Below are 12,990 nucleotides of genomic sequence, written 5' to 3' on the forward strand. Positions count from 1 at the left end.
GGATGAAACAGATACGATTTTTATTTATCTATTATTATAAGTTTTTGTTACTCAGTTAAATCAGTTTAGACACAAAATCAATGGCTTCTCTTTGCTTTTGCCAGCACATTTGTTGCTGAGTCCTACAGTCTTTATCTGGCATCCAGTAAACAGCCAATTCACAGTTTCTACAGAAAAATAAAATAGTGCGTTTTGAAGGATCAGCGACTCTGGAACCCACAAATTAGGAATTTATCTTCAGCTCCAGGCCTGTGGATGACATTGTGTCACATGACTTTCCACCACGCCGAACGCTGTCTTTGTTTGTGCCCTGTTGCCGTCAATTTCGTGCTGCTATTTGTAATTCACAATGTCCTACTTAACGTGCTCAGGTTCACATTTTTGAGGGGACCCTAATTAAATGCTAATTTTCTTCCATCATACTTTTTTATGTATCTGTACAGGACAGATGGGAAGGCTGTTTTGTTGACAGCTAAAAGGCTTAAAAAGCATAGTAGAGCTGCAGTGTCCATATTTGCAAATTTGAGTGTGGAATATTTGAGCATAAATCAAACACGACTCCATTAGGAAGTCATTATGGTGATAAGGAGGTGAGGTAGACATATGTGAGGATTTTTTAGCTCTCGAGTGGCAAGCACAGCATCATTAGGCGGAAGTGCATCTTTGGAAACAATGACATGGCGTGTATTTCGCTGTAACCGGCTGTAAGTGAGCTTCACAGTAATTCTTTGGGAATTTGTGTTTTCTCATTAGGAAGATGTCTGAGAGTTATGACTAGAATATGTATTAGTGCTGTCCATTCATCACCGTAGAGTCTTAAAGAATGGATTGGACATGCACAGTGACACTAACTAACAAGATAATGACTTTTCACAGTTTACAAAGTTGTAATTAAGTCCCATTTGAGCGGCTTACTGAATTTTAATTGTAACACACTTTTTAACATGATGGCTAAGCTTCCCAGTAATTCTTAGATAACGTTGGCAACTTCCACCAAATCAAAGTGTACTTATTTTAGCAAAGAATATGAGCGTAACAATTCTTGATTTTAAAAAGAATCGAGGAGTTTTAATGAGTGCCTACTGTGCTATTATGGAACTGGAAATTAGTGCATATTTGAAGTATGAATAGACCAAAATCCCCAAATCAGTGAAATACAAAGATTTTAGAAAACTGTCAAAAACCTGTTTTAAAATATTATTTATTAGGACTGAAAGTCTCCACGAAGAAATTAATCAAGTACACATTCATACATTGCATGAGGAATGTAAATTTGCTTTATTAATCAAAAATAATAATAATCTGCTCTGTTATTTTGTGAAATGGCTAATTTGAAAATTTATCGAAAAAAACAATTATAATTCACCATTAAACATAACAATTCAATTAAAGAGCTTGCACATACTGATAATTAAATGATAACAAGAACATAAAATGATTTGGTAGTTGGGAAAAGCCTTACATTGGGTGTTGGTCTAATAAATTTGGTAACCATTGTACCTTAGCAATTTCTCTCTTTTTTTAGCCATAGTACATTTATTTCCTTTGTTGCTAGAAAACAGATTTTTACTTTTAAACGCAGCCTTGATTCATATATTTAAATTTTACTAATAAACTTATTAAACTTTGGCAAAACATGTTTCTTTTGTAGTAGCTTGTATTGTTACAAAGTCTACTGTATACATATAACCTATCTTGGTTTTTGAGCCTATTTAAAGTAGGATACTTACAGGGAATATCGGAAGCATGGACTGTCCCTGTTTTACACAGCATGGTTGCTGTAAAATAGTACAACCTTTAAATGACCAGAACTTAAAATTTCCTTATACATACATACATTGTAAATTGTGGCGGATTATGTTATACATTTTAAACCCCATAATGTCACCATCTACTCTTATTGTTTAGAACCATCCCCATTTTCATATAATGTCAAATATTGAAAATTATTTCAGGTACTGAAAACATTTGTATAGTTTCTTGCACAATGGGGAAGTATGAGATTGCGTGTAGCATATTAATTATTAAAGCACTGTGAATTCCGCATCACATTCCTAACTATAAGAAACGTTCCAAAGAAATTGAAAAGGACTTGCTTTCAATTCATCAGACAAATTTTCAAGTCAACCATTTTACTGCTTTACTTACATGAATGCTATCTCCAGTTAGTAGAGGAAATTGTTGCGGTTGTTACATGAAAAACTCAAAAAAGAAATTGTGTTGTTTAGATTATTTGAAACTGTTTTCCTTTTTATTTTTTTATTTATTTTTTTGTTATTGCTGACATCACTTCAAGCCTCTACAATTTAATCCAACCTGCAGCAAAAAAACCTCAAATGTCTGATAATCTTCACTTCACAATCATAATAATAAGCCCTCACATTTTAGAGAACCCTTTAGCACATGCTGCACAGACTGCCTACTGGACTGATGTTATCTGGATGTCTTCCAGCCAGACGGCAGAAGGCTCTGCTGACTGTGAGGTTATGTCAGTGCATGGAGAGGCTCCTTGCTAATGAATTCTTATGTAAGATCATATAAAGCAACAGACTTCTGGCTTTTGGGAAGGTCCGAATACAGATACTTCTTTGATCTGAGATAATTAATTTTTTGGTTCTGGACAGCTACATGTACATGGAAATCCTAAGAAATCCACAAAGTCTGTTGCTTAAACCCTCCCCAAGTAAATTTTACCACTTAAACCTTCCCAAGCATTTTTTTAGTGGCTTCATTTAAACAAGTGCTAAAAACCAAACCAAGTAGATTTTAGTCCCTAACCTACTTCTTTCTAACAAGTGAAACAAGTTCAGAACTTTTCCAAATAGGACATAGACCACAGTCTCCAAGTATTTAAAAGACCACCATTATCTCTGGGCATACAACGTTTCCAGAGCCAGTGCAACATTTGGTGAGACTCCTGTGGTCTTTGAATGCCCCATGAGCTCCTTTTGATTGAACATGCCCACAAAGTTCCTATAAATCAGAAGACCAAACTCCCAGAAAGGCTTCTTCTAAGACAAAGGAGTGGTAGCTCATACCATCTCAATGCTTCTACCCTTTCTCTAAGGGTGAGCCCAAGAACCCCACTGAGCAAACTCATTTTGGCCTCCATTCGTGTACTTAACCATTCCAATTGAACAGTCTTTTCATGGATACACACCTCTCCTGGATTGGAGAAACCATTGATGCTTTTGTGCCACTAGAGATCGAAGGGTGGCTCACTCGTGAGGATCTTTTGGGTGAGACTTGATCCACCAAGCCAAGCTAAACACCTTTGAAAAAGATAGCACGGTACTGCCAGCCTCTCCCACCATCCACATGGATGGGCATTGCGGTCAGGTGTAGTATTAGCCAGGTGGCAGACAAAAACAGGAAATTGGGTTTGCCAGCCTTTGGCTTTGTAGACTGGTCCTTAAGTTTTCATTCGTATTAGTGCAATACAATGACAGATGTCTGTGCGACCATGGATACAATACAAACAGAAACTAAATCGCTAGTGCTTTTATTAGTGCCAATTTAACAAATGGCCAAGCTTAAGTTGTAGCCCAGATCTAATTGATTGAGCCGATCTCTCATGTCCTGCCAAAATAAATAAATAAATAGAAATAAAAAGAGTTAGGGAACTCTAGTGCCAATTTAGCATGACAATCTCTAAAAAAAAGTAAGACATGGGCCCAATTCCAATGTCGACACTCACAGACTTGGGGACTTTGAGAAATCCTCCTGATTTTTTTGAGGGCAAATCTCTGAACTTTAACATCCCAGTGGTAGATTTTGTGATTTTAAAGTTACTGTTGAGCTGTTAAGGAGTAAGAGCTTACTTTCATAAATAAAGTACACAGAACATTAGCATTAATCACTTGGCTTACCAGCACTGGCTCGCACTTTTAATCCTAAAAGAATTGCTTGGATGCTGAGCAGATACTGTGCACATTTAGTGTAACTGTTAATCCAGTGCATGTGTGCTACAGTCCAAACTTTGGCACATGCTTAATAAGTTTTAGAGTCATGCACCAATTTTTCGTTTGGCAGCATGTCCTTATTTCTTACTGTATCATATTAAGTTGTTCCTGTGTGTGCTTTGTCTCCGTAGATCTACATATTTGAAAACAACATCTATTATCAGTCGGATGTCAAGAGTAACTCCCTTAGGCTAACATCCTCGGGAAAAGACGGGGTCATCTTCAATGGAATTGCTGACTGGCTCTATGAAGGTACCTATCAGTTTTCTACAAACATTTTTTCACATTCTGAGAATAAGACTAGCAAAATTGCGTAGAGTATACATTTATCTGGGTGTTGTTTGAAGAAACCAGGCAAGAAAATGCCAATTACAGACAAACCTTTATGCATGTAATGACTTGCTGAGAAACTGCTTTGTGGCAGTGAGCTTTAACTATTGGGAAGTTGGAATAAAAAATATGTCTGCTTAATTTCAAAGCATTGACACACTATCTCATTAAACTAAAAATTCTTGTGTTTAGAAATGTTACCATTATTAAATATTCATAACGTTTGTTCTGGTGCTCATATCTCCCCAGTGGGTGTGAAGAGTCATTTTATGTGCTTTAAGCAAACACGCACTGCATACACTTAGCCACTTTGCCCCATCTCTCAGGAGAAAAGAAGCTTATGTAATTTTTTTTTTTTTTAAAAGGCAAGCAACCTCAGTAACTGCTGTTTTCTTGTTTTTCTCTTTTATTCTTAATTATGTTTGTGTAATAAAGTAATTTACTTATCTGTGATTCTTGAACCCAGATTAACACCTAATTTAACACAAATTCTTCTAGCACCCCCTTTTTTCCACTTATATGTGTTTGGTTTTGTGTTAGGTCTTCAAACACAAGCGTTTTCTCGTTATACTAAACTGAGCCCATTTACAGTACAGTTAGTAATTTAACTAATATTAGCTGATGCCTTCAAATTTGGGACCTCGATATAAAAATCTTCACATTGTGACTTTAAGAACAGCATTTATGTTGAGCTATTTTTAATACTTTCAGCCCCCCCCCCCCCTTCATTAATTTAATGATTAAAACTTTCTGCTGGTTTTTCCAAACAGAGGAGATCCTCCAGACCCATGTGGCTCACTGGTGGTCTCCTGATGGAGAGAGGTTGGCCTTCCTGGTTCTCAATGACACTTTGGTTCCCAACATGGCTTTACCTCGCTTCACTGGCATGACATACCCAAAAGGAAAGCAGTACCCCTACCCCAAGGTAACCGTCACTTAGGCGACATCCATGCATATAACACACATACATTATCCTTTATCCTAAATAAAAGGAAGAGGGATTTAAATACCTGGTGTCAACCATCCAAGTCAACAGACAGTGAACAAAAGAGGTGACTTAAGAGAGTACAGGCAGAGTGGAGTGGGTGGAGACGAGTGACAGGAGTGATTTGTGACAGAATGATACCATCAAAAGTGGAAGGGAAGATTAACAAGATGGTATGGAGACCTGCGATAGTTTATGGTTTGGAGACTGTGAGCCTAACAAAATGAAGGGAGGCAGAGCTGTAGCTGGTAAAGATGGAGATGTGCACAGGATGCACAGAAATAGAAATCAGCATGTCAGAGGGACAGCTCAGACTGAGCGGTTTGGGAGCTGAGATTTGGACATGTGGACAGAGAAGGGATATTAGAGTGTGTCTTTTATCCTGTCTTCCTCCCATCAACCCCCAACCGGTCGCAGCAGATGGTTGCCACTCCCTGAGGGATTTTTTCCTTACCCCTGTCGCCAAGTACTTGTTCAAAGGGGGTCGTTTGATTGTTGGGGTTTTCTCTGTATTATTGCAGAGGTTTACCTTACAATATAAACAGTCTGGAGGTGATTGTTGTTGTGACTCACTATATAAACAGAGCAGAATAGAATAGAACTGGGATTCTTGGACAAAGAATTTTGAACATGGAGCTACCAGACTGGATGGAAAGGGGAACCTCAGAGAAGGTTTTGGGTGTAGTGTAGGAGGACATCCACAGGGTTGGTGTGACAGAAGAGGATTCTAGAGCTAGGGTGAGGGGGGGACAGATTGGGTTCCATTAGTCAAGCTAAAAGAAGAGGAAGAATAAAAGTAAAAATAAAGCAGCTGGTGTCAATGCTATCATGCTTCAGCTTAATTTACAGAAATATAGTAGCCTATAAGATATGGTTGTTTACGTTATTGTGATAATACAAAATGTTTTTTTTTTCTGCTCAGTGTTTTACTTGCTGTTGTTGTAACACACTTTTTTAGTTTAGATGTTCTTAAAAAAATCAGCTGGTTTCGTATGTATTTGGCTACACAGAGAGAAGAATTCCGTGTATATAATGGATGTGATGTAGAAGCACTTGTGTAGAATCCTCTTAGAAAACAACACCACATATAGCCCAACAGGACTGACACTTGTATGGGTTGAATGCTAACTGGCTGAAAAGAGGGCAGAAAAAGGAAAGGGAACCTCAGCGGAATTTGGGGGAAGAATAATGGGGGAAATTGCAGTAGATGGTTTTTATTGTTTAACACGCATTTCCATGACAGCGTGAATGACTACAAGAGCTACAAAAGCAAGAGTTGCCCACAGAAGAGTTTTTCATGACACTGCCCCCTGGTGATGATAATTGTAGATGACCATTTGTCATCTGTGTGTAAACTATATTTAAGGCCAGCACATAGACTTTTGGTAGTCTATTCACATAGAAGCTTCTCTGTATTTCTGAGTTTTTTGGTAGTAGATGAGTTTGATGACGAACAACAAGAGGCACCACTTGCAAGACAAGCCAGTGAAGAGTTGTGACTTGTTTCCTGCTCCAGTATGGGTAGAATTTTTCACTGAGACAAGAATGATTACACTTTTATATTTTACCTTAGCTTAAACAGTATAATAACGGCTGACCTAGTTGTCTAAAAATCTAAACAGCCACACTGATTCTAAAGCCATATTTAACATTTGTATTTTGTATTTAATATTTGTTTATATTATTTAACATAAATGATCCAACAAAGGAATAAAGAATTTACTTAGTGTTTCGTGAGAAATAACAAATTTATCACAATAATTTAACATGTGTTTAACTATATTTAAATAACCACCAAAAAAGCTATTTTTATGTAAGAATTGTGTAGTTAAATGGTTGAAGAGGAAACAGAGACAGCCAGAGCAAGTAACAGATGGCTGTGGGGTCCTTGGCTATTGACTTTTGGATATTTATCCACTGACTCAGGTGTTCAATAACCTGATGACAGTGAGCACCAAGGATCTTCTGAGCCGTTCTGTCCTGCAGCTCAGTGAAGTAAGCTGATCACTGTGCATCTCTCCACCAAACACCAATGACCCCACTTTCCTTCCTTTTTAGCTATTTGTCCAAAAGCCAAAGTCCTTGTCTTCCCCTCTGCCTCCCAGTGCAGTATAAAAGACACTTGCCATGACTGACTGGTAAAACATGCAGCATTTGCTGGAGATCTCAAAGGATCTAAGCGTTCTTAGCTAAAAGAAACAGCTGTGCCCCTTTTGGTAGAGAGCATCTATGTTCAAGGCCAGTTTAGTTTGTTGTGCAGATGCCAACCTGAGTATTTATAGGTCTGCACCATATCAGTATCCTATTAAACTTCTCAGCTGTCATTGGGTGAAAGGCCAGGAACACCCTGGTCAAGTTTGTGAAAACATTTGAAAATAAAATGCAATATAGCAGATATGAACTTAATTCAAACAATACCCCTAACGCTTTAAACTTTGCTCTAAATGCAAAAAAAAAAAAAAAAAGTGATCTGGTCAGCCAAATGAGGAATCATAGTGCACGTTTCCAGTAGTGTTAAAGCTGTTTAGGTAAGGGTTTTTCTAGGACTCCTCTGTATGCAGAATAATGTTGAAATTGTCAAGTTTAACATGTCTGTTTGTCATGTGTACTTGCTTTAGTTTAAGTATTTATGTAGTGTTTCTTCTTTGTCTTTTTTTGTATCTGTTTTTCAGTTTGTGTGACAAAAAATTCTAAATTGTTTCCACATAATAGCATAACCATATGTGCATTTAAGTTTTTAAAGACTACTCTCAATGAATTATTCATTCGAAGTCACTTAATTTGGCAGCACTTTATAAGTCACAGTTGCCACTTTGGAGAGTGTTGCATAAAGTATTTTTCCGCAGCAGTGAAGTGACATTTCTGTCTAAACTCTGGACTGTTGGTTCTGCATGCAGGCTGGTCAACCCAACCCAGCGGTGAAGCTCTATGTAGTCAACCTTTACGGGCCGACGCACACGTTGGAGCTCATGCCTCCAGAGACACTCAAGCTGCGGTGAGAGGAGCTGCATTTTCCCTGCCAATCTTTTGCACCAGCTGCTGTGCCACTTAAAGGGACATTTCAAACTTCAGATGATCATTTTTTCTCACTCTTAACTTTGCACCTGTAATTGGGAAATCTTTCACTCTGCGCATGTAGTTGTTAAAACTGCTTTCAGTTCTTAAAATGAAGAAGAAAAAAAAAACAAACAATGACCAATTGGTGTCACAGTTATTTTACAACTGCAAATACCATTTAGAAATCTTGCATTACTGTGTGCCAGAATTGAGTGGATATTAATGAATGTTGAAAGTCTGCATGCCATTTACCAGCATGATAGGACTGTGTGGAAGAGAACTAACAAAAGGAAAAAAGCAGCTTGACATTGAGATAATTTGTAGAGGTGTAAAAACCAGTGAGCTCAGCTGTGCAAATGGTTCATTTTCTTAAGTGTGTAGAGCAGTTGTTTGTAGTTGTTAATAGGTTTTAGATGTGCTAAATTAAAAAAGCATCTAGCTTGTGAACATGTAATTACAGGACATGATATGACCATTATGATATAATTTTTTTTATAGGGAACATTATGTAACAATGGTGAAGTGGATCAGCAAGACCAAGACATCTGTTAGATGGTTAAACCGGGCCCAGAACATTTCCATCCTGACTGTGTGTGACACCACCACCGGAGCCTGCGTCACGGTCTGTGTGTGTGTTTTTTTGTGTGGACAGAAAAATTGTTAACACATTTTTCCTTCTTTTATCTCATGTTATAAAGTATCGCTAACTTCCTTAATATAGAAAAAAGACTTATTTTCTCAGTTTTTGATATAACAAAGTATTCACTCATGTTTAAAAACTTTGCAGCTAGCACTTAACTAAGAGATCATTTGACCAAGGCTAGATCTGCCTTGTGAGTTCGAACATCTTATCTGATTTTCAAGGTAAAACTCACGAGCATTTTTTTCTAAACTTGTCTTTCTTAACTTCAGCTCTTGTTACTTTAGATCCTTTTCTTCTTTGAGATCGCCAATTGATTGTTGTCTGCTTTGTTGCAGTGAGATGAAGATCTAAGTAAGGATAGGCAACAAGGGTGGCATCTTTTATTCATGTTAAACAGAAAGCACATTGATTGTTTTTGCATGACTCTCATTAACCTTTTCAGCAGTTACACAGACATGTGTTATCTTCATTGCACAGGCACCACATTAAACTCTTAATGTGATAGAGTGTTTAGTTATGATCAAAGAGCTGATGTTAAGTCTTTACTTAATATCTCGTGTTTTGCTTGTGGCAGGTTTGAGTATTTCTGAAACCAGATCACTAAAAACTGACAAAATATAGGACTTCATTAATTTTTATATCGCACAAATATTAATGGAAGCATTTAAATCCAGAAAGTTTCTACTGAAATAAGTTCTGTATATGGGAGGAGGCTTAATTGCTGCAATTAGAGGATTCTCCCCACAGAGGACCTGTGCCATGCAGACTCAGAGAGATGTCTTCCCCCTTGTAATAACCCCTGTAACTGTTATTATGGCTGTAAAGCTTATTACTTAGCTGGATTGTTAGCTTGCCACGGAGAAAGTCGGGTTGTTCGAGAAAAATGTGTGTCCCAGAGACAGTTGGGAAGTGGTTGCTGGAGGTTGGTGCTGAAGATATGGTTGATGCTAGCTGGAGTTTGTCACAGAGTACTGTACCTACCTGTAACTGCTTCAGTCGTTAGCAGACTGCCAAATTGCCAGTAGTTTGCATGGAAGATGCTGACTTTTCTGGGAACACTCACTAGCTACTTGCAAATTCTAGTTTGAAGTGTGCATTGTTTACTTTTCAAAGTGTCTTTACCAAAGACAAGTTGGTGTCTTTCATACATATAACTGGTGACTGCGACCAGACTGCTAGCAACCAAAACTATAGCAAGGAGGGGTTTGGTACAGCGCCTAATACCTCTTTGAGAACAGTTTCACCCAATGGCTGTTCAGTAACTTGTCGTTGAGTGATGAAAACAAAACTTAGAAACACAGGTACTTTTGGCCTTCCTGACGGAAAAAGTTTTAAAAGCACTCTTTAGTTTAGAGAAAAAATTCCGCCGAAATTGCAGCACAGTTCCACATTCTCTCCATATTTACTGGGCAACACAGAGCAGTGTTAACCTCGCAGTTGAACCGTGGGACTGGACAGGCCGCTCTCCAATTCTGCACTTTTCTGATTTGGTGTGATTTGCATGGACAAACACGCTGTCCAGCCAAGAGGCAGCTTAGATGAGGCCTGGAAACAGCACCCAGAGCCCTCTTGCCAAAACTCTGGCTTCTGCTTATGCATATTGGTTTGAAATGAGGGTTCAAACTGGGAATGATGTCCCAAGTGGTGTGTTAAAATAAACAGCAAAATAAGGGGGCCATTACATGACAGATGATTATGTCTGGAAAATGAGCCACTGAAGTGCTACTCCAGCATCACTTTTACACAGTATTAGAAATATACCACTTATGTAAATATTTTGCTGACATAAAAGACCAATGATTTTGGGAAAGAACGTGATTACATCAATTATCGTGCAGTTTCCAAACCACAATGCACCAAATAGAAGCAGAAAATAGAACCTTGAAAGAAAGGCTGTAACAGATGAGAAGATCTTTATGATGTGGCTGAATTAACACTCATTTGACATTTTGCTCTGATGTGTTTTTCAGAGACATGAAGAAAGCTCTGAGCTCTGGCTCTCCAAGCAGGTAAGCTTCTCTTTATTCTACATGTCAGTGCCTGTCACTTTGAAAAGCTTGTGCTCCATTGCTGTAATTTCACTTGAAAATCATGTCTGCTTCAACATTTTTCAAAAATTACGCAACACAAAGTAGAATTTCTTAGTTATCTGTATTTATATAGACACTCTCAAAGTCTCTGTATCCCTGAAATATTGAAACTGACTCAAGCACAGACTGAAAGGTGAGGCGAGAGCAAAGACTATTCACATGTGTGAATTTTCCCTTTTCCTGACTCTATGGTATAGACAAAAAAAAATACTGCAGCCTGTTTTTCAGTTGATTTATGAGGCTCATTTAAAAAAATGTTAAACTTTATTCTTGAGGCTTTCAATTCAAGAAAAATTTAAACTGTTAGCATCCACAAATTAATATAATAAGTAAACATTTCATGTCAAAAGTGTAATTTACAAATAATGTGTTCTTTTTGTTCATCAGCCCCTTTGCTTTATGTTGGAAGGGCTATGAATATTCAGTAACCCAGTGCCAAATAAAAGCCAGAACAACACACAAACATGTTTTTGCTACTTTTACATTTTGATAAATTAATTATATTAACTATCATCAGTTCAGATTTAAATCAGTTTCCCATTTATCTATGTTTTCATTTCTTCCTAAGGTGGTCTGCAGTCAGCTCTGAGCTTTATCAGAGCAGTGATGAAGGCAGAGTAGGAGAGTTTCTGGCAGGATTTGATCTTGTAGTCCCGGCTGGCTCAAGCAGTGTTTAATTTAACCAACTGACATCCTTGGCAAGCTGCGTGTATCGGTAAAGGTGGTAATCTGACAGAAGCTCAATTTTGTGGTTGTGCCAGTGCAGACAGGTCTTTTGCTAATGACTTTCTGTTCAATACCAATATATAACATCATGGAAAAATCCATTCTAGTTAATCTATCCCAAACTGAGGCAGAATTTAGAGTTTAGAGTAAAGAGGGTTTCTATTTTTCACAGTTTTGGTTCCAGAGATTTAAACTTTTCTTCAAATATCATGTGTGCAGTGATGTGATTTTGTGTTGTTTATGTTCAGTAGTGAAAATTAGAGAAACTAAAAACACAGAATCACACTTTAAAAATTAAAAATAGACAAAAGTCTACATTTGCTGAGCAATTTACAAATATAATCACATTAAAGGTTTCAATTGTATTATTTTATTATTATTAATAATATTAATAATTATTTTTTTTAATTTATACGGTACCTGCTGACTGCATTATTGCATATTTTTCTTCTATGTTAATCATTTGTAACTATTATTGTAGTTTAAATAGTGTTAATAATGTTTTTCATAATGTTAAATGTGGATTTTTGTGTAAATTTTACTCAGATGATCATGGCTTTTAAATCCAAATTTAGTTGACAAGTTAAAACTAAAATTGCATCTTTTTATGGATTTTACAAGGACTGAATTTAAACTCATTTTAAATATGAATTTATTATTAATCAGTGAGCATTTAAATTAGTTTGAAAAATGCATATGTCTGTTTTTTTAGATAAAATATCACATGACATTTTATTTGGCTGTCATTTTTTTGTTATCAGACAACTACTCCAGGTATGCAGACTAAGACTACCTTAATTCATTTTAAGAATATTTTTTTGAAGAATAAAATCCCTCTTAAGAGAAAAAATGTGAGTTATGGTAAAGGGTTAATCCAGCCCATAAACTTTGTGTGTCCTTTAAATTTGAGGGGCTAAACACATTTAAAAAGGCGAACTTAGCATCACCAGATACATAAATAGAATCAAATACCCTATGAATCACATATCACCAATGATGCCCCTTTCATTTCTTATAATGCCCCTTATTTACATCTAACTCCCTCTGCACTGTAAAGCCTGTCTACATGAGGCAATGCAGGGCTTCTGTTATGAATTTAAATTCCCAAAATCCGACCACAGTTTAGTAGCTGTTTTCAAGGACTAAACTTTTCTGTTTTTTCTTTCTTTTTTACCACTGTCCTGCTTAAAGTGCCAC

General features: G+C 37.0%; 1 protein-coding gene across 3 annotated transcripts in view; it reads left to right on the forward strand.

Annotated features, from left to right (window-relative positions):
* Nucleotides 1–12,990, forward strand: part of dpp10 (dipeptidyl-peptidase 10 (non-functional)) — a 251,290-nt gene that overhangs the window by 214,088 nt on the left and 24,212 nt on the right. For all 3 annotated transcript variants that reach the window (XM_085434453.1, XM_085434454.1, XM_085434455.1), the window contains 5 exons: nt 4,094–4,214; nt 5,063–5,217; nt 8,175–8,272; nt 8,833–8,956; nt 10,948–10,986. In XM_085434453.1, the coding sequence (XP_085290579.1) occupies nt 4,094–4,214; nt 5,063–5,217; nt 8,175–8,272; nt 8,833–8,956; nt 10,948–10,986 (537 nt within the window). The remainder of the gene's footprint in view (nt 1–4,093; nt 4,215–5,062; nt 5,218–8,174; nt 8,273–8,832; nt 8,957–10,947; nt 10,987–12,990) is intronic.

Source organism: Copadichromis virginalis, linkage group LG16 (genome assembly GCF_057382275.1).
Source record: "Copadichromis virginalis isolate Kocher_CV1m ecotype Utaka linkage group LG16, C_Virginalis_male_GT1.1, whole genome shotgun sequence".
Classification (NCBI taxonomy): domain Eukaryota; kingdom Metazoa; phylum Chordata; class Actinopteri; order Cichliformes; family Cichlidae; genus Copadichromis; species Copadichromis virginalis.